Source organism: Heterodontus francisci, chromosome 9, assembly GCF_036365525.1.
Source record: "Heterodontus francisci isolate sHetFra1 chromosome 9, sHetFra1.hap1, whole genome shotgun sequence".
Classification (NCBI taxonomy): Eukaryota; Metazoa; Chordata; class Chondrichthyes; order Heterodontiformes; family Heterodontidae; genus Heterodontus; species Heterodontus francisci.
Window position 1 is genome coordinate 76,799,544 of NC_090379.1, and position 22,259 is coordinate 76,821,802.

Below are 22,259 nucleotides of genomic sequence, written 5' to 3' on the forward strand. Positions count from 1 at the left end.
GAAAAGGACCTCAGTACTAACAACAGACATCAAGAGATAGCCATCTATCTCAAAGTTCAAAAGGCTTCTTACATCTACCAGTGTCAAAACAAAATTTCAGGTACAAATTTATTGTGGTTGGAGATCTTTAACTAGAATGTTATCTTAAAGGCCTGGATTTTGTGGTAGGAATGATACTAAAACTGTCAGCATTCGTTGTTATTTCTCCACTGAAACAGACAGCAACTTTGGGAGTTCACACATGTGCAGAATAACGTGGAAATCTAGAAGTTGCTGTCAGTTACTCTACGCTTCTCCAAAAGGTCCTGCCAGACTGCAATCAATGGGAAATGTTTGAACTGATGAGAACTTCCATGCTTGCGCCGCTAGTCTTACCGTAAAATCCATGGAAAATGTTACAACTTGCTAAATGAGGTGTTAGTCGTTTTCTTTTACAATGTATTCGTGTCATAATTACTGCTAAACACCCTCACTGGCCTGAAAGGCTAACTTAATATTTGTGGAATGTCAAATTTCTCCATTATGATAAAAAAAAATCCACATTTTTATTTTAGCTTTTATTTTAATCCATTATCATTCTTATTTTGCTATTTGAAATATTAAATTAAACGTGAAGGGATTCTGTGCATGTAACTTCTTGCTTTGCTGTCTGTGAGAATAATTAAATGTGATTGCTTGCTTACTTTGCTTGCTGACATCACTGCTATTGCATGTCTAGGGATCCCCTTGACTTGATGCTAGATTTAGGGAAAGGGGCAGTCTGCATCACAGAGATCAGAGATTCTTTGTGGGCAGCTTTCTTCATGGTCAGCAGTGAGTGCAGTTGTCTCGCCACAGACCGCAAATTCAGGCCATTAGATTCTAAGGCTTATTGCACCCACCAGCGAATAGAGACACTAAGTGCTAAAAAAGGATAAAGAAAGCAGTAGGGCACGACAGCCTATACTAACTCCCAAAACCTAACTGTAGTGCCCGACTACTTTATTTTTTTAGCACTTAGTGTCTCTATTCAATGGTGGGTGCAATAAGCCTTAGAATCTAATGGCCTGAATTAGGGTCTGTGATGTTGGTTAACTCTGCTTCTCTCACCATAGATGCTACCAAACGTGCTGAGTATTTCCAGCATTTTCTGTTTTTATTCCAAAATACTGGTTTTTGCTTGGGGCACTTTTCTCGTTGTCATCAGCAGCCCACTGCAGAAAGTTTTCTGAGGAGGCAAGTTCATAAACATTTTGGAAGCAACGTGAGTTAAATAAGAAAAGCATGAATATTATGGTTTCATAAATCATTGCCAGAATTTTAAAAGATAACCTATAGTCACTATGGTGAAAAGCTAAGAATGCTTTGCTCTCACTATTTAATATAGTAAGTATAAACAACATATCTACTTCCAAAGAAATATAAAATTTGAGAGAGAACATTAATTAAGGTTGCAGAAAAATAGACAAGTTTTGAATGACTGAAGTTCCAAGTTCCAACAATGACACATGCATGGTAAGTTGGATATTATCATCCAGCTCATTTCTAAAAGGAAATGAGTATCTTATGGTAGGAAGTCACTTACCAAATTTCATAAGATATCAAAGTTGCAGTGACATCTTAATGTTTACAGATGTAGTGTTCAATGGTTGTAGTTTCCAAGATCCTTATTTTCAAAAGGACTCTTGAATATCATTAAGGGTTATAACAATGATAAGAATCTTCCATTGCACAATTCATTCATTGAAGTGAAGCATCAAGTTTTTTCTTCAAAAATATTTGGAGAGCCATGTGGATGGTTCACAGAATGAGAATCTTAAACCCAGAGATCACTGAAAATTCCCAACAAGGTACATAATGAATGTTCACAATTTTTTTAGATCTAGTGTTTAATTGAAGGAAGTCACTTGTTCAGTTTTCTCTCTCCTGCTGACTCTTGCAGGGATAGTTTCCACAGACACTTGCTGACCTCTGGTACAAGGCATTGTTCAAGCACCCATTCTGCATGTGTTAGTATGAACAATTTTGGGGGGCAGCAAGCAGAGAGAAAGAGCCCACCTACTGAACCCAATCCTGATATTCCTGATTACCTGCTATTCACTGGATAGTAATAGGGTGCAGGAAGTTTGCCTAATTTCTACCTCCTTAGCTCAGGAGTGTTGAAATCAAGTGCAGTGCTCCAACGCAGTAGTTGGAATGGCTCAGTTCCACACTGTAATTACCAACTCAGTTATAAGAGGGCACGCCTTCAATTTGATGAACACTGAGATGATATCTATGTGATTTCTGTACATGCTGTGTTGGGGGATTGAGAGTTTCTTTGGAAGGATTTGCTGAATGATCTCCCTTATCTGTACTTAATTAAGAAATATTACCATTTACAAAAATTACAAACATATGTCAAAGAGTTAGGCAGCACAAGTGAAGTGCATGGCTGCCTGCCAACAGGCTATCTTCCAATATTACTTGGGAAGGAGTTTCATCAGCTGGTGATCAGGCTGCTCCGCAGAGTTCAATTATAGGGGTTAAGGGAATGAAAGTGAGGAATGAGTTGTTATCATTATCTTTTCTCTGATCATACATCCAGCAGTCATAAGGTAGAACTATCAGTTTGTCTAAAGCTCAATCATTTGCCTTCCACAGGTGGAAGTAACTCCATGAGGTGATTTTAGAAAATGTGTGTTTTGTTTGTTAAATGAAAACTGCCTAAGCTGGCTAGACTGTAATTTATTTGATCTTAAGCTTCAAGTTGCCATCTCAAGATAATGTTTTAATATTGACAGCTTATAAGCTCCAGGAGACATGTCTGTTACTTACATAAGTTAATCATTTTAATTCTGTCTGACAAGTACAGTGCAAGTTTTAAATCAGTGGACTGAATTTTACCGGCCCCTTGACAGCATGGGTTGTGGCGCAGGGGCCAGTAAAATTCTGTGGGGAGAGGCCCACCTTGACCTGCGACGTCGAGAAGGGCCCGCCACATATTACCGGCGGCGGGGGATCTCGGTGTGGATCTCGGGGGATCATCTCCATATGTAGATTGCCATGAAGTATATTCAAATTGACTTACTGCCGTCCCATGCCGATGTTATGGCCTCTGTTCGGCCTTCAGAACGCCGCACAGAGTTCTGAGGCAAGAACCTGGTGAGGAGGGGGGAGTATTAAAAATTTCAGGGTGGGCGGGCTGGAGGAGCGGGAATATCAATTTTTATTGGATGTGTGGATGGTGGGAAGGGGTTGAAGGGCAAAAGACTGAAGGTTGGGAGAAAGTTCGGGTATTTGAAATATCAATTGACGGTCACTTTGGGCAATGAAATGACCACTGGAGGGGTTGGGGAAGGGCCTCCATCACATAATTTTATATTTAATAAACATCAGTAATGTTTGCAGTTTAAAAATTTAAATTAATTCTAAGGACTTAAAGCCCTTTAAAAATGGAGGCAGTGCCTGCACGGTGGCGCCAGACGCTATTGCCGGGGATGCGGAGTCCGCCCCTACACGTCATCGAGGGTGGGCGCTCCACTCCGCCCTGCACCCCCCCACTATTTAAATGAGCCCCCGCACAAAATAGGCGACCGCTGAATGTGGGAACCCCGCCGAGTTCAAAGGGTGGCGGCGCCCTAATAAAACTCAGCCCAGTGAATCATAATCATGTTTATTGCTCAACCCTTTTTGTAAAATTCAAAAATTTCAAAATTGCCTCCTGTCAACCATAATACATCTGCAACCATTTAAGTATTAAATATTTATCTTGCTCCCAGAAGCATTCTCCCTCTTAGGTGTCCCTCCTAGCTACTTGGAGGACTCATCCACATTGCTGCCATGTTACTCCTGTAAGTGCTTTTACATTCCTCTCAGGTACTCCGAAAGGCATTCTCACTCCTCCTAAAGTGCTCTTCAATGTCACTCTGCTCCCTGAAGTACCTGGCTTCCTCCCATTCCATCTGGTTTTTTGATGCCTCCTATAAACTATTCATTCATGTGATTTGGGTGTCGCTGGCAAGGCCAGCATTTATTGTCCATCACTAATTGCCCTTGAGAAGATGGTGATGAGCCACCTTCTTGAATCGCTGTAGTCCATGTGGTGTAGGTACACCCACAGTGTTGTTTGGGAAGGAGTTCCAGGATTTTGACCCAGTGACAGTGAAGGAATGGCGATATATTTCCAAGTCAGGATGGTGTGATTTGGAAGGGAACTTGCACGTGGTGGTGCTCCCACTTGCCTGCTGCCCTCGTTCTAGGTGGTACAGGTCACGGGTTTGGAAGGTGCTGTTGAACGAAACTTAGCAAGTTTTTGCAGTTGGTACACACCACTGCCACTATGTGCCAGTGGTAGCAGGTGTGAATGTTTAAGGTGGTGAATAAGGTGCCAAACAAGTCGGCTGCTTTGTCCTGGATGGTGTTGAGCCTCTGGACTGTTGTTGGAGCTGCACTCATCTAGGCAAGTGGACAGGATTTCATCACACTCCAGACTTGGGCTTTGTAGATGGTGGGCATGTTTTGGGGAATCAGGAGTGAGCAACCTGCTGCAGAATTCCCAGCCTCTGACCTGGGCTTGTAACCACAGTATTTATGTGGTTGCTCCAGTTAAGTCTCTGGTCAAAGGTGGCCCCAGGATGTTGATAGTGGGGGATTCAGTGGTGGTAATGCCATTGAATGTCAAGGGGAGATGGTTAGATCCTCTCTTCCTGGAGATGACACTTATGTGGGGCAAATTTGATTTGCCACTGAGCAGCCTGGAAAGGTGGTAGCATAGTGGTATTGTCACTGGGCTAGTGATCCAGAGACCCAGGCTATTGCTCTGGGGACAAGGGTTTGAATCCCACCAGGGCAGATGGCGAAATATGAATTCAATTAAAACCTGGAATTAAAAATTTAGTCTGATGGTGATCATGAAATCATTGTCAATCATAAAAACACATCTGGTTTACTAGTGTCCTTTAGGGAAGGAAATCTGCTGTCCTTACCAGGCCCAGCCTACATGTGACTCCAGACCCATAGCAATGTGGTTGACGCTTAAATGTTCTTTGAAATGACCAAGCAAGCCACTCAGTTCAAGGGCAATTAGGGATGGGCTATAAATGCTGGCCTAGCCAGTGGCGCCCACATCCCATGAATGAATATTAAAAAAAAGCCCAAGCCTGAATGTTGTCCAGATGTTGCTGCATGTGGCCATAGACTGCTTCAGTATCCAAGGAGTTGCGAATGGTACTGAACACTGTGCAATCAACGAATATCCCCACTTCTAACCTTATGATGGTCAATGATGAAGCAGCTGAAGATGGTTGGGTCTAGGACACTACCCTGAGAACTCCTGCTGTGATGTCCTGGGGCTGGGTCTCCAACAACTACAACCATCTTCCTTTGTGCCAGGTATGACTCCAACCAGTGGAGGGTTTCCCCCTGATTCTCACTGACTTCAGTTTTACTATGGCTCCTTGATGCCTCACTCAGTCAAATGCTGCCTTGATGTCAAGGGCAGTCACCATCATCTCACTCTGGAATTATGCTCTTTTGTCCATGTTTGGACCAAAGCTGAAATGAGGTCTGGAGCCAAGGAGACTTGGTGGAACCCAAAATGAGCATCGGTGGGCAGGTAATTGGCGAGTAAGCGATTTATAGCACTGTCAACGATACCTTCCATCACTTTTCTGATGATTGAGAGTAGCCTGATGGGACGGATTGGATTTGTCCTGCTTTTCATGGAGAGGACATACCCGAGTAATTTTTCACATTGTGGGGTAGATGCCAGTGTTTTAGCTGTACCAGAACAGTTTAGCTAGGGGCATGGCTAGCCCTGGAGCACAAGTCTTCAGCACTACAGCTGGGATGTTGTCAGGGCCTGTTATTTTTTCTGTAACTAGCCGCTTAGCCGCTTGTTCACATCACATGGAGTGAATCAAACTGGCTGAAGACTGGCATCTGTTATGCTGACAATATCAGAAGGAGGCCAAGATGGATCATTCCCAAATGGGCAGCCTGGCATATACTGTGGATGAGACTTCCTGATCTGGCAAAAATTGTCACAAGATTAGGAATTCCCACATATGGAATGAGTATATGCCAGAAATGAGGTGATAGTTTAGGTGCTGTCAGAGTTGGGCATCAATGAGGAGACATCAAGAAATTGGGAACCATAGCAAAGGGCCGACAAGGAGTCAGAAACTACTCAGGAGCATGGATCTAGAACAGGAAGAGCCAGTGAACACCCCTCAAATGCTCATATGTCAGAAAGTCATGACTGACAGCTCAAAACTCGAAGTAGACTGGGCATGTCTAAAGTCCAGGCTGAAAGCTGAATTTAGCCTAATTCATGATTTCAAACACCCTTTTCAAGTAGCTCCCAACAAAAGAATGCTCACAAGCAGAAACATCTGATCTTCTACATGGGAAGTGTAAACCATTGATTTCAAAATGGCAGCATGTTGGATTCCTGAGACAACAGCAGTGCTACTTGGAGCAGCAGGTGTACATTAGCTGAGGACATTAGTCAAAAACCTTACTCTTAATTATCAAATAATGTCCCATGCTGGAGAGTATCCACATGTAGGCATATGGTAAGGACAAGATCTGGTTGAACAGTCATCTTCCTTCCTTTTTTGTTCCTTTCTCCAGCCACCTCCAGCTACATAGCCGAACAACACTTAGGAGGGGAGCTGGATTGTAGGCACAAACATATGTCCCAATACTATAGCACAGTGCAAGGTTCCAAGCTACTCCACACCTTTTACTCATAACTGAAACTTATCTAAATGGTGATGAAATGACATGCTTATCTAAATTAATGAACTGTGATAATATGGAGGTTCATATTTCAGAGGATAGCCATCCCATCAACTAAGTACATGCTAGTTGATTCATCCCAAGGGGGAAAACAGTCAAGTTTTCTATCATATAACTTATATTCTCCCAAATAGCAAGCTGTAGCGCGAGCTTGCCGTTAAAACTATACTGCTTCCATAATTCGGGTTGGGAAAAACAATTACTTAATGATAGAGGAAAGGTATTTCTTATTATCAGGTTTAATTATGACGAGCAACCTGCATAGGCCAGTTTCTCATGATCTGGCCAAGGCCAGCAGAAACTGTGATTGCAATCTTGTCTCACTTTGGCACCTGACCTAGTCCATAATGCTTAAGGCTTTGGCTGGACCAGTCAGATACTGGTACATTCCCAAATTATGTTCCAATGGTATCAAGTCATTTTAGGCTGTATTGTCAAATCTTTCATAGTTGTCCAAATTAAAATTGTCAGATTTTTTCTGCTTCTGCTGTTACTATGGCTAAAAACACATTCACAAAATTAAACATAAAAAAAACAAATTTTGTGTTTTTCTCTTCAACTAAATATAAGAAAATTCCAGATTGAAAAACATCTCAACTGGAGACATTATCTTGTACAAATAAATCACTAAAATCTGGTGGGAAACCAGAATACACTTGATTCCTCCACATGTGGGGCATCACACCAGATAGAATAGAAACATCGAAAATAGGAGCAGGAGTAGGAAATTCGGCCCTTCAAGCCTGCTCCGCTATTTATTATGATCAAGGCTGATCATCCAACTCAGCAACCTGTTCCCGCTTTCGCCACATATCCTTTCATCCCTTTAAACACAAGAGCTATATCTAACTCCGTCTTGAAAACATACAATGTTTTGGCCTCAACTGCTTTTTGTAGTAGCGAATTCCACAGGTTCATCACTCTCTGGGTGAAGAGATTTCTCCTCATCTCAGTCCTTAATGGTTTACCCCGTATCCTTAGACTATGACCCCTGGTTCTGGACTCCCCCACCATCAGGAACATCCTTCCTGCATCTACCCTCTCAAGGCCTGTTAGAATTTTATAGGTTTCTATGAGATCCCCCCCCTCACTCTTCTGAACTCCAGCGAATATAATCCTAACCGACTCAATCTCTCCTCATATGTCAGTCCTGCCATCCCAGGAATCAGTCTGGTAAACCTTCGCTGCACTCCCTCTATAGCAAGAACATCCTTCCTCAGATAAGGAGACCAAAACTGCAAACAATATTCCAGGTGTGGCCGCACCAAGGCCCTGTATAATTGCAGGAAGAGATCCCTGCTCCTTTACTCGAATCCTCTCGCTATGAAGGCCAACATACCATTTGCCTTTTTTACCGCCTGTTGGACCTGCATGCTTACCGTCAGCGACTGGAGAACACCCAGGTCTCGTTGCATATTCCCCTCTCTCAGTTTATAGCCGTTCCGATAATAATCTGCCTTCCTGTTTTTGGTACCAAAGTGGATAACCTCACACTTATCCACATTATACTGCAGCTGCCATGCATTTGCCCACTCACTCAACTTGTCAAAATCACCCTAAAGCCTCTCTGCATCTCCTCACAACTCACCCTCCCACCCAGTTTTGTGTGATCTGCAAATTTGGAGGTATTACATTTAGTTCCCTCATCTAAATCATTAATATATATTGTGAAGAGCTGGGGTCCTAGCACAGATCCCTGCGGGTACCCCACTAGTTACTGCCTGCCATTCGGAAAAAGACCCATTTATCCCTACTCCTTGTTTCCTGTCTGCCAACCAATTTTCTATCCATCGCAATACACTACTCCCAATCCCATGTGCTTGAATTTTACACACTATTCTCTTTTGTGGGACTTTGTCGAAAGCCTTCTGAAAGTCCAAATAAACCACATCCACTGGCTCCGCCTCATCAACTCTACTAGTTACATCCTCGAAGAATTCTAGTAGATTTGTCAAGCATGATTTCCCTTTCGTAAATCCGTGCTGACTCTGCCCGATTCTACCACTATTCTCCAAGTGCTCTGCTATAAAATCTTTGATAATGGACTCTAGAATTTTTCCCACTACCGATGTCAGGCCGAGTGGTCTATAATTCCCTGTTTTCTCTCTACCTCCCTTTTTAAATAGTAAGGTTACATTAGCTACCCTCCAATTTCTGGAACAGTTCCACGAGTCTATAGAATCTTGGAAGATGACCATCAATGCATCCACTATTTCTAGGATGCATACCATCAGGCCCTGGGGATTTATCGGCCTTCAATCCCACCAATAATGCAAAATGCAACAAAAGACAAAAATGCTTATCAAAAGTTGTGAACTGCCATCTCTCCGCATTGGAATTTACAAAATATGAATCAGTTACTGTGAAAATGTTTTTCTCTTATGCTTGCAGTCCACCATACTTCTCGTTTTTGAGGCATCTGCACATTTTGACAATGTGCCCCATAACTAATTTATGCATATTGAGAGAAACAATGACGCCAACACTGTCCTCTGGGGACACCATTTCAGGCGATAAAACATCTATTAACCAGTCACTTCTGTCTTTTAACTAAGTTCCTTTTCACACTGCCACATTCCCTGCAGCATCATGGGCCCAAATTTTATTAGTAAGCCTCCAAAGCAACACCTTATTAAAAGCCTTTTAAAAATCCATATGCACAACACCCATTGCATTTCCTTCATCAATACACTGTTATTTTCTCAACTAAATTTGGTACAGAGTATTAACAAAACAGAACGTTGAGAAAGCTTTAGATTAAAAAGGAATCAACACAAATATTTTTGCACTATCAAGTCTTAGTTTGTTTGGCTCTGTCCATGTAAATACTGCAAAGGACTGCATCTAATTGGTGTACTTCGGAACCAGATTATTATCTGCCCCTTTGAAATAGTTTTATAACAGGATCTGCAAGACTGCTCTTACAAGGATCGGATCTGGCAATTTGTCTACTTAACCATTCATGAACTGGATCCAGACCTCTGCCCTTTGGACCACCTTCATTTGCCATCTATGAACTTGATAGTTAAGCCCTGTGTGGGTGTGGCTGATATTAACAAATTTTCTGAAGTGATGCAAGATCTACTTGCTATTGATTACAGATGTGGGGTGCATTATCCTAATTATTTCACATAAAAGGTCACTTTACAGTTCATAGGGAGTGAGGGCTTACCCATGGAAGTGATTTTATTTTTGCGTTGGGCCAAGGATCTCGAATGAGCCTGAATCATAACGTATCCTTATTCAAGTCATAGATATATAAACACACATTATACATATACAGCGTGACTGTCCTATGAAAGTTTTCCAGAAACTTGCTCTGAGCTTTAAATGATTGGACAAGAAGGTGGAGATGGAAGTTAATGTCGGGAAGTGTGAAATTATTACTTTGGTAGGAAGAATGGAAAAGCAGAAGGTGAAGAAATAGAAAATGTTGGTGTTCAGAGGGATTGGGGGGTCCTTGTACACAAATCACAGAAAGTTAACATGCAGGTACAGCAAACAATTAAGAAGGCAAATGTTATGTTATACTCCAGCCCCCTTGCAATAAAGGGCAAGCGTTAGGAAATCTTGCTACAATTATACAGTACTTTGGAGAGACCACACCTGGAGTACTGTGTACAGTTTTGGTCTCTTTACCTAAGGAAGGATATACTTGCCTTAGAGGGGGTGCAACAAAGGTTCACCAGATTGATTCCTGGGATGAGAGGAGATCAGGTAGAAAGGGCCTATGTTCTCTGGAGTATAGAAGAATGAGAGGTGATCCCGTTGAAATGTACAAAGTTCTTAGAGAGTTTGACAGGGTTGCTGCTGAGAAGCTGTTTGCCATGGCTGGACAGTCTAGAACTAGGTTCTGAAGAAGGGTCACTGACCTGAAACGTTAACTCTGCTTCTCTCTCCACAGATGCTGCCACACCTGCTGAGTATTTCCAGCATTTCTTGTTTTTATTTCAGATTTCCAGCAACTGCAGTATTTTGCTTTTATTTTAGTCTAGAAATAGGGACTATAGCCTCAGGATAAGAGGCTAACCATTTAGGACTGAGTGCTGTGAATCTTGGGAATTCTTAGGATGTAGATGCTCAGTCAATGACTATATTTAAGACGGAGATTGATAGATTCTTGTGAACTAAGGGAATCAAGGGATATGGGAATAGGGTGAGAAAATAGAACTAACGTGTAGACGTTCAGCCATTGAATGGTGCAGCAGGTTCAATGGACCATGTGGTCTACTCCTGTTCCTATTTCTTATGTTGTGTGTCAGCTAACCCACAGTTCCTTATTGCAGCAAAAATGCTGGATTGTTTATATTAGTTGGCAATAGTTATTGGAGAAATATCAGTTTTTAAATCAGATGTTAATTATCTCAACCATCTGCTTTACTTAACCTATTAAAACATTTCACAAGTAAGCTCCAAGATAATTTCTATAATGCAAATATGTATTTTATACAACAGTAAGTAGTACTGCTACCAAGAAATTACCTTACAGCCAGCTAAAAATGCCTCAATGCATCTTTACATACTTACAATTGCGTAAAGGAAATAAAATCTTTGTAGCATCATTGCACCATCTACTGGTAAGTGCAGGTTAATACTGAATTAATGTACATGCATTTGAGAAAATAAAGGCTCAGATTTTGCTGCAGCAGGGCATGTCCTGTTAGATAGGCTTGTTCGTGCATGTTTAAGCTTTAAAACATTTTGCCCATAAAGTTTCTGGAAGTGTGAGCTGATAATGGTGCAGGCAAGGGCAATAGGGCATCTGGAACCTTGGTAAACGACAGGGAAAACAGTGCATTTCCTTAACCAATGAAATTAAAAAAAATTGAGGAATAAACAGGAGAAGGATGGTGAATTAGAGTTGGTGAATTTAATGTCAAATCAGGTATAAAAAGAGAGGGAAAGAATGTTTGGATTAGGAGAGAGATGAAAAAAAAAAGAAAAGTAAGATAAGTCAATGACCTGAAACATTTAGTCTGCTTCTCTCTCCACAGACGTTGCTTGACCTCCACACCGAGAATTGTTCACTTTCTGGGCAAGAGGGGGTGATCGTTAAAATGGTACTTGCCCTATTAATTATTAGACAACTTTTTGTTGCGAGTTTGATGGGCAACTCAGGTGCACATGCAGCAACTTCATGAAAAATTAATGATGGAGCAAAGCAAATCAGCCAGCAGCTTGTGATGATTTTCAATCACAGGTTATCTTTTCCTCGCTAAAAGTTGCTGTCCAATTTGTGCATTAATAACGGCATGGGTTATTCAGATATCATTACGTTTTCAGCAAATCTGGGCTATAGTTTATCATTTCTGGCAATACTTTTGCACTTGTATTGTAATACAGTTCAGTAACTTTGTATTTAATTACCATAAAGTAATTCTATTCTCAGGGTCAAAGTTAAAGCAATAGCACAGTTGATTTCTTACCAGAACATCATGAACCAGAGCTTGGTATGTCCATGTATGATGTAATGGGGTCGCCAAATCTATATTTCTGTCCACAAGGATTAATAACGGTCTTTGGAAACTGCCAAGTAAAGCAAACAGATGAAAACAAACTATGAAGCATACAAATATCAGAACAAGCAAACTGGATGTTTCCTAGACTAAAATAACAAGCTATTCACTTGCCATAAGCTTAAACAAAAAGTTCACAGCACGTTGTAGGATTTCTTTGAGAAACTGCATCCCTTGTACAATGTTTTTCCAAAAGAAAATTTAAATTATGGGAGATTTAAATTCTATTATAAAATGTTAATGCAGCTTTATGCAATTACAGTATTAGTTGTTTCATTTTAAGGGAGAAATCATATTTTAATATGCGCACTCATGAATTGCTCGCCATTCAAACCTTCAAAATAAAAACAAAGTACACTCGCCTGAACAACCAGCATGAAAATTTTATGCTGCAAGTTAAAGATATGAAACAGAATGAACTAGAATTTCATAGGGAATTGCTAGTTTAATGAATCATTAAGGGTTTTTATTGTTCTCCTTCGTTTCAAGAATATCTAACTAGGACAGCATCTTCACTTTTATTTAAGTGGGATCATCTTTCTGCTAATCTTTATTAAAAACAATTTTAACTATAATAGCTTGTTTTCTTGTCTATCCAGACTGTTTTGGTTGGCCAATTTAAGGGGCTTCTCTGTTGGGCACGTGGAAGCACGTGGGAAGCAAAGATGACTGGAGCATGTGACACACGTGCGATGGGTTGGTGGTGGCGCATTGGTGCAGAACCAAAACAGAGGAAGGTAGGGATAGCCCGACAACAAAGTTGCCCTGGCTGGAGAGATTTTTCCCGTGGGGGATGGGATGGGTCGGGTTTAATGGGAGAGATGGCGATGGCAAGGCAGAATGGGGACGGCATGGGAGGGATGGAAGGAATGGGATAGGGATGGCATGGTACGGGTAGATGAGATGATGGAATTGGTTAAGTGCGGCAAAATGGTGGGGACAATTATTTGATATAATTTATTCGAAAGCTATTCTTTGTGCTAAAATGAAGAATCACTAGATTTGAATGAAAAAGTTTTCGAAAAGCTGTCAGGTGAATTAAAAGAATGCATCAGCGTTGATTCTATAGATGAAGATGATGATAGCAGTCTATACCCTGCAGAGTTTCCACACAGCCTAACTCTAATGGGCATCCCACCACACAAACTTAGACTCAAGGAAGGAGCAGTTATAATGTTGGTACGAAACTTGAATCCTAAACAAGGACTTAGTCATGGAACAAGATTGGTAGTTAGGAAGTTGCTTTCTTCAATGATAGATGCTGAAATTATAACAGGCAGATTTCAAGGAAATACAGTGTTTACTTCTCGAATAATATTGAGCCCATCAGATGTTAACCTGCCTTTTCAACTCAGCAGAAAAGAGTTTCCAATTAGACGTTCATATTCTATGACTATAAACAAGTGACAAGGTCAGACTCTTGCAAAATTTGTATTTATATTCATAGGCCTGTTTTTACACATGGACAGCTTTATGTAGCTTTTTCCAGAGTGAGAAGTTTTGATTCTGTTCAAGTCTTTGGTGGAAGAGTAACCAGAAATCCTGCATTTGAAGAAGTACTGTTGCAGTGAAGATACTAATTTGACCACAAATGTTTTGCAGTCTCTGCTAGTATTTAGCGAATTAAACCTGTAATTTAAAGGGGAGTTTGGGGGGGGGTTGGCAGCTGTGAATGTTCCCTTATGGAGGGGTTTGGGGGGAGGGCGCTTGCTCCTTCTAGATCACAAGGAGTGCTAAAAGAGCCACTTACCATGAAGAGCGGCAGCTCCTGCCTCCATTTCACTTCTGAATTTCCCAACCCCCAGAAAACCCGTGCAACAGCAATTAAGTTCAAATCAGGCTCTTCATTGTACTGTACGAGCCCGATTTATATATGGTTATAAGCATTCTGCCTCTCCATGGTGGGACATTCAGATACCCTTACAGGCTCAAGTACAGCGGGTTCACTATTTAACACTTCCCATATCTCTTGTGTGCCTGTTTTTGTTTGGAGGGGTGGTGGTGAGTCAGTGGTGTAGTGGGCTGGATGTTAATATCCATTCCATTAGGTTTGCAACAGTAAGATCCACATTAGAGCACAGATATGATTTAGCTTTTGATATCATTTATAATGATTAGGGCACCCAAACAGTAAACAAATGATATAAAATAAGCCCTTCACCGAAACTCTAAAAAGGAATTAAGGATTTTTGATCTTCTGGTTTGCCTGGGTCAGGATCCAAATAAACTAGTAGAAATTCCACCAATTCTAATTCTATCAGAAGCCCGTTCGCACATTGAGCGGTTTAACCAGATGTACAAGAGGTTGTACAGAAAGCAAATGCTTTTACATAGCTTGCTTAAATGTTGCTCAACTTCAAAGAAGCATTTCTTACAGCCCTGGATTGATTTCTGAACACTGTTAAGCTACAGTATTGTACCTGAATTGTCCTCCACCAAGACTATCTCCTGTGAAGAGACTATTTCTGGCATCTCGCAGGTTTTCTCGCAGCTTCTTATCCAATTTCTAAGAAAATAAATTGCAATTGTTTTCAATTGTAAACATGTCTATATATAGCAGACAGTAAGGAAATCATTGCAAAGCTAGTACTCTTAGATATGACAGCTCATATGGACAGTACTGACTAGTACAGTCTACTGTACATAGAAATAAGGGCGTAAACTTCAAATTATACACTGGATCATGCGCTACCCGGCCTGAATTAGCCCATAGTGTGAAATTTCAAAAATAATTGTCAAAACTGCTTTAATATTGAGCATTTGTTACAGCTTTCAATATTGTTTACCTTTCAGAGCAAGCCAGAGTTTTGTCAGAAAATCCATGTTAGGTTTAAATCAAATGACACATTCCTGAATTACTGAGACCCTACGCTCTGGAATTCCCACCCTAAACTCTGCCTCTCCACCTCTCACTCCTCTTTTAAGATGCTCCTTAAAATCTACCTCTTTGACCAATCTTTTGGTCACTTGCACCAATGTCTCTTTATGTGGCTCATGTCAATTTCTGTCCGATTACATCTTGTGAAGTGCCTTGGGACATTTTATTCTGTTAAAACTGCTATATAAATGCAAGTTTTTGTTGTCTCTCAATAAGCTAGCATTAGAGCTTGCACAGCATGCGTACTTTCAAAATGAGTTTGCAATCAGTGGCAGCCCCTTATCAGGTTTGTTAATTTAATATTCACAAAAGGGAGGCTTCTTTTCTGTGAATTTTGCATTCATCAAGTTGACGGGCATTAGTGTTGTGAAAAAGAACATTTTTTATTTCAGTATCAACTGTCAACTTTGAACACTCTCAGGTCACAAACTCCCTGCTTTTCCTTGAATAGTATCATGGGATATTTAACATCTAAATGAGCAGTCAAATGGGACCTTTGTTTAACACCTCATCCAAGAGGTGAGAATATTACCAACCGAACCAACCACATATTAATTAAACTGATTTGATTTACTGAGTGATTGGAAACAAAACCTTCTAACACCCAAAAGTGACACTTTTTAACAACTGATGGTTATATATGTGCAACATTTTGAATGGTATATTATGTCTAGTTTTTAAAAAGAACAATGAGTTTTCTACCATGTAACATGAAGGAAATTAAAATGTATTCCCTACCACTGCTACCATATCAGCTGCATTTCCTCGAGCACATCGTATAATGGGGACAGCACCTAATGGAATGAAGACGATCAGATTACAAGACTTAAAAGTTGCAAAATTTATTTATTTTTGAATATGAGGGTGATATTTCTTTGTTTTAGTTGTTTTTTCTTCCTGTGCCTCACACCATTCACCATTAACTCATGCTTTCCCCAACAGCACTTTTAACTGGACAGTAGACGTGCAGTCTGACAGTTTTCTCTGTGGAGAACCACCCCACCTCTGCTTGGTTTTCCTCTATAATGCTGAACATGATAACTGAAACTCAATGGATGGGAATTGTGGAAGTGCAATCGTACTTCACATTCAACCACTCTGTGCCATAGAACACTGATGTCACAACTGGGCAACCCAAATTAGTCTTTAGTGATACACTTTCGTAGCCTTTGACTTGTATCCTGTAAACTTGGCACACTCAGTTAACCTCAACTAACCTAGTGAAAGCTTTCCTGCTCTTCCAACTTATGAAATACTAGGTTCCCGCATATAATGTTCAATAAAAATAATATTTTTTGGTAAACTTCTTACCACCTCATTTTATAAAGAAATATTTAAGAAATGCATAAAGCAGGGAATTTTCTTTAAAACATTTGACATGTTAGTCCAGTCTCAAAAGAGCCCATTGTAACATATGTAGGGAATTATTGCACTGCACTTACCCATCGTAACAAAAAAGCAGAAGAGGCTGTCCACCAGGGTGTCCATAATGATCTCCATTTCAGTATCAGTAATATCAGGTCTATTGATTGCTGAAAACAAGATGTGGAATTATACCAAGTAATTTTTAATAAAAAGTTAAAGTATGTGCAAAGTTTAAAACGTTTAGGTATCTTGGAAGGTAGGGAGGAGAGAGGGCTAGAGTAGGAAGAAAGGCGGATGACACGAAGGTCGGTGGAGTTGTGGATAGTGCCGAAGGATGTTGTAGGGTACAGAGGGACATAGATAGGCTGCAGAGCTGGGCTGAGAGATGGCAAATGGAGTTTAATGCGGAAAAGTGTGAGGTGATTCACTTTGGAAGGAGTAACAGGAATGCAGAGTACTGGGCTAATGGGAAGATTCTTGGTAGTGTAGATGATCAGAGAGATCTTGGTGTCCAGGTACATAAATCCCTGAAGGTTGCTACCCAGGTTAATAGGGCTGTTAAGAAGGCATTTGGTGTGTTAGCTTTTATTAGTAGGGGGATCGAGTTTCGGAGCCACGAGATCATGCTGCAGCTGTACAAAACTCTGGTGAGACCGCACCTGGAGTATTGCGTGCAGTTCTGGTCACCGCATTATAGGAAGGATGTGGAAGCTTTGGAAAGGGTGCAGAGGAGATTTACTAGGATGTTGCCTGGTATGGAGGGAAGGTCTTACGAGGAAAGGCTGAGGGACTTGAGGGTGTTTTCGTTGGAGAGAAGGAGGAGGAGAGGTGACTTAATAGAGACATATAAGATAATCAGAGGGTTAGATAGGGTGGATAGTGAGAGTCTTTTTCCGCGGATGGTGATGGCAAACACGAGGGGACATAGCTTTAAGTTGAGGGGTGATAGATATAGGACAGATGTCAGAGGTAGTTTCTTTACTCAGAGAGTAGTAGGGGCGTGGAATGCCCTTCCTGCAGCAGTAGTAGACTCGCCAACTTTAAGGTCATTTAAGTGGTCATTGGATAGACATATGGATGAAAATGGAATAGTGTAGGTCAGATGGTTTCACAGGTCGGCGCAACATCGAGGGCCGAAGGGCCTGTACAGCGCTGTAATATTCTAATTCTAAAAAAAGGTGAAAGCAGGATAGGGAAGGTGACAAACAATGGAGGATGAGGATTGCAGTGGATCAGGATGCCTGTCTGAAAAGTCACATGGAAGGTGGGTGGGATGCTGGGTTGCAGGGTGTCAAAAAATGCTCAGCCGACCATGCATCGAGCTGCAAAAACACACTTGGCAAGGGTGCAAACAGTTCAGGATTCAGATCCGGGGCTGAGGGTTGGGAGGGAGGGGGTTGCTGATTCTTGAGCTGGCAAAGTTGCCTTAATTTCAGATAATTTAACAACTAATAAGTGTGTAAAAAGAAACAGAAAATGGACAGAGAGGCTTAAGAGAAAGTTAAAATGTTACTGGGCAATACAGAGAGGTGAAATGAGAGCAGGCATGGATCTGGAATTCTGACAGGAGGTAGGAGTTAGATCTGAGGGGGTAGATTGGGCACCTGATTTTCAAAATATTAATTAAAAACTTGAAAAAAATGATGAAAAAGAAATTGGAGTGCAGAAAGAAATTAACAAAAATTAAAAATACACTCGAAGAAGCCAAAACATCATGAGGGAAGCCACTGAGATGCAACATTAGGAGCTGATTATGTGGGCTATAAATGAGACCTGAGAATGCATCAGTAACTGGGTAATGTATGCTATTCGTCTGGCTGCTTTGGGAAGTGCATTTGAATTTACTGTCAAGTATTGGTGAAGACTAATTGTTCTAGATATATTTAGATTAAAATTTGTTTCAGAGTACCAAATGTTTTTCTTTCATCCTAACATTAAAGAATTCTGATAAAGGCCAACAAAGTCCTACACTACCAATGCCTTTGTAATGTGATTGCATGCTGTCCAGGTCAACATATAATACAAGTTATGGGTTATACCGTCAATGTTACATTACAGATCTTTGAATATTGTAAAGATGTCGTACAACATTACCTAAAGGTGTAACTGTATAAAAATATTAACATTTTTGGAATGGATTATACTATAGATGGCATCAGATATCAGAGTTTTCAATGCATTTTGGATTGGAATGTTGCAACCCATTCATTGCTTTTAATATATAACAAATGGGCATTCCATAGCAAAAATATGTTATGTTTTTTAGGCTAGTTAATTTATTTGGCTACCTGGTAGTGCATCTTACAAGAACCGCTTTTTCGAAGATAGATAAATACAATATTTTTGAATGCACACCTTATGCTGACAACACTAATGCACCATTGGTTCACCTGCAGACAAGTCCAAAGTCTGGATCAGCCCATTCTCACAGATGAAGGAAATACACAATGTTTAATTTTTTCTACACTACATCTTACTCCAAGAATGATATACAGAGATTATATGTTTGTTCTTTTGAACCACAATCAAAAACTGGCTTGTGTCAAAATGAGCCATTTTCCCCAAAAAACATTTTTCATGCACTTATCAATTATAGAACTAAGCAAGAGATTAGAGCTAATACCATGATATGAGATAAGCTCCTTGTTCTGGTTGCACAACACAAACATGTCGTCTTCCAAAGTGATAAAGTTTAGATACTGATCAAATACCTGCAAAAGTAAGCAAAGCAAAATTGGAAGCAAGACCAGAATAGTATTTCAACTCTACATAATGTTACACAAGTGCAAAATTTGTTAATAATTCACTGGCATAGCACAATCCACATGTCCTAACTGAAACTTTAGATTCCTACTTTCACTTTCAATTTGAATGTTTTAGTCACATTATCCCAACAATTCATTGGTTTTAATGTATTTTTTACGTCTTACAACAAAATTGCATTTCTCTCAATGTAGAACATAATCACATTCTGAAACTGCACATCTCCATCTTTGGGCATCATACAACAGAAGATACTGTCAATCTCTTACATGCATACAAGATAAGTGAGTAAAAGTGCATAATTTAAAAAAACTATGTATAACTAGCTGTCATTATGAATGGTATCACATGTAACTTGCAACAATTTTTTTTTTATCACTGCGGACTCCTCAGTTCCAAGCATACATGTTCTTAACCTGGTTATGAAAGTGACTCTGTTTTGTTAAAACATTTGTTTTAAAAAGGAATTTATAGTTAAGCTAAACACTTTTTTTAATCAAGGGGACAGTGAGAGCTAGATTGGCAACAGTGTTGCTGTTTGTCACATGGCTTGGGTGAAAGATGAGCAGAAGTCTTAGAAAAAGGGGAAGAAAAGTCACAAGCGCTCATGTGATTGGATATGCCCAGTCGCAACAGAACATCTAGGTGGGCAGAAAACTGTCTAACCTTCTGGTTGTTAGTCAGTGTGTGTGTTTTACCTTCTGGAGGAAGAGACCAGATTCCTGCCGAATGTTTTTTAAAAAAAAGTCAAGTGTTGCTGAAAAGGGACAGAAGGAGAGAATTCCAAGAAAGAACAGAAGACTGCAATCCAGATCGCTTTCTCGCTATTCCCTAAAAGACTCTGTGAAGTTCAACATGTCAATTTGTCTTGTTTCCTGTATTTCAAGAAGGCCTGCTAAATTACTTTTCAATGCCACCTGAAGAGAGCTAATTCTGGAAGATTCTAAAGACCCTGCCTGGACATGCTCGGAGGTTGGACTGTGTGCCAGTTTGGTGCAGCATCTGCTATTTGTTCAGGGGTGGGCAAGTGACCTGCCCGGGTGTGTTTTTTTGTCTGTAATAGAGCTGTGATCTAAAAATACTTTAAAATTTTTCTGCTAACCGGTGTATATGTGTGTGTGTGAGTGTGAAGGGACTAAGGTAAAGGGACTTATTAAAATTTAATGTTGGATTTTTTTTTAAAAATTGATCTATGTGATATTGTTTTACTTCATTACCAGTTAAGACTTGTTTTATAATAAACTGCTAATTTTGTTGTTCAGTAAAGAAACCTGGTTAGTGTGTTCTATTCTGGGGAAAAATAGTGTATATGATTGACTGTTTCAACAAGTGGGAAAACTTTAAAGAATATGTTGTGACCTGTGGAGAAGTGGGACTGAATTAACAGTGCACTCCTCCCACCTCGGTCGTAACAACTTACATCACACTATAGAATCTTAATTAGCACTCAACTGCATTGGAACCATGTCACAAAAGAAACACTATACAGTAGAATCAATTTTTTTGGCCTCCCTCCCTAGATAACATCCAGTTTATGCAAAGCACATTATAAACACTTCTGATGCAACTTATATTCTACTTCACAATGCTGACCATATTTCACTTGCAACTTTTGTCATTTGTGTTAGTCCTCATCAGATATAAATTATATCCTACTGGGTTTTCACAATAAAGCCTATGTAAATGTTAATATCCATTGTTTCATCAAGTTACTTAATGATATGATATGAGCTTGATCATTCTGTACCATTACACATTCATTTTGGGTGAGGGAGTCCAGAAAAAAAAGGGCGGCGGGGGGGGGGGGCATAACCTTAAAATTAGAGCTAGGCCATTCAGGGGTGAGAATACTAAGTCACATAAGACTTACTGGAAACCTGGAACTCTCTCCTTTAAAAAGCTGTTGAGGCTAGGTCAATTGAAAATTTTAAAACTGAGACAGATTACTGTTACAAAAGCAAAATACTGCGGATGCTGCAAATCTGAAATAAAACAGAAAATGCTGGAAACACTCAGCAGGTCTGGCAGTATCTATAGAGAGAGAAACAGAGTTAACATTTCAGGTCTGTGACCTTTTATCAGATTTTTGCTAGGCAAGCGTATTAAGGATTACAGAAAAATCAAATTGCCAGCTTCATGAAATCGTCCAATTTTGATCTTCTACGTTTCTTGTGGCATTTCCAGATTGCTTCACTTCCGGAATTCGCGAACTTCCCCCATATCAAGGCATATTTCAATATTTACTTCTCCTTGCTAGGCATCCCATTGCATGCCAGCATCAATCAATAGATAGCAGAACTGATCAACAATGGTGCAGATAGTTCAGACTGGAACCAGCTTTGCTATTGATAACAGTTTAATACAGATACAAAACACTTAAGAAGGAGAAATAAGAAAGGAAATGAGTAGCAAGCTTCAAAGCACAAAAGCAAAATTAAAATGCAGAAGGAAGGAGATGGTAGATATTCTACAATTAGAACCCTTTTATAAACATTTCAACAGTTATGAAGAACTGTAAAAAGTATTAAAACACAAAATAGGAGAACCTAACATGATTACAGTTCAACAATCTGTAAACTGGCAATTAATTCACTATGCAGAAAACATGTCCATTAATCTATTTTAATTAAGCCAACTTGCTCTGATTGAGGTGCTGCATCATTTCTTTTATCCCTCAGGAACACAAGAAATAGGAGCAGAAGTAGACCATATGGCCCATTGAGCCTCCTCCACCATTCAATACGATTATGGCTGATCTTGGGCTTCAATTCCACTTGCCTGCTCGCTCCCCATATCCCTGGATTCCCTGCGAGACCAAAAATCTATCTATCCCAGCCTTAAATGTATTCAATGATGGAGCATCCACAACTCTCTGGGATAGAGGAAATATCCAACATTACAGCTAATCAGGCATTCACATATGCCATGATGCCATCACAGCTTCTTTTAGAAGACAGATCACCACATGCACTAAT

At 40.2% G+C, this 22,259-nt stretch overlaps 1 protein-coding gene across 2 annotated transcripts in view; it reads right to left on the reverse strand.

The window, feature by feature from the left end:
- scfd1 (sec1 family domain containing 1) overlaps positions 1–22,259 on the reverse strand; it is a 209,582-nt gene that overhangs the window by 171,325 nt on the left and 15,998 nt on the right. For both annotated transcript variants that reach the window (XM_068038345.1, XM_068038346.1), the window contains 5 exons: positions 19,145–19,232; positions 16,599–16,688; positions 15,895–15,950; positions 14,699–14,784; positions 12,189–12,288 (listed from right to left, as the gene is read on the reverse strand). In XM_068038345.1, the coding sequence (XP_067894446.1) occupies positions 12,189–12,288; positions 14,699–14,784; positions 15,895–15,950; positions 16,599–16,688; positions 19,145–19,232 (420 nt within the window). The remainder of the gene's footprint in view (positions 1–12,188; positions 12,289–14,698; positions 14,785–15,894; positions 15,951–16,598; positions 16,689–19,144; positions 19,233–22,259) is intronic.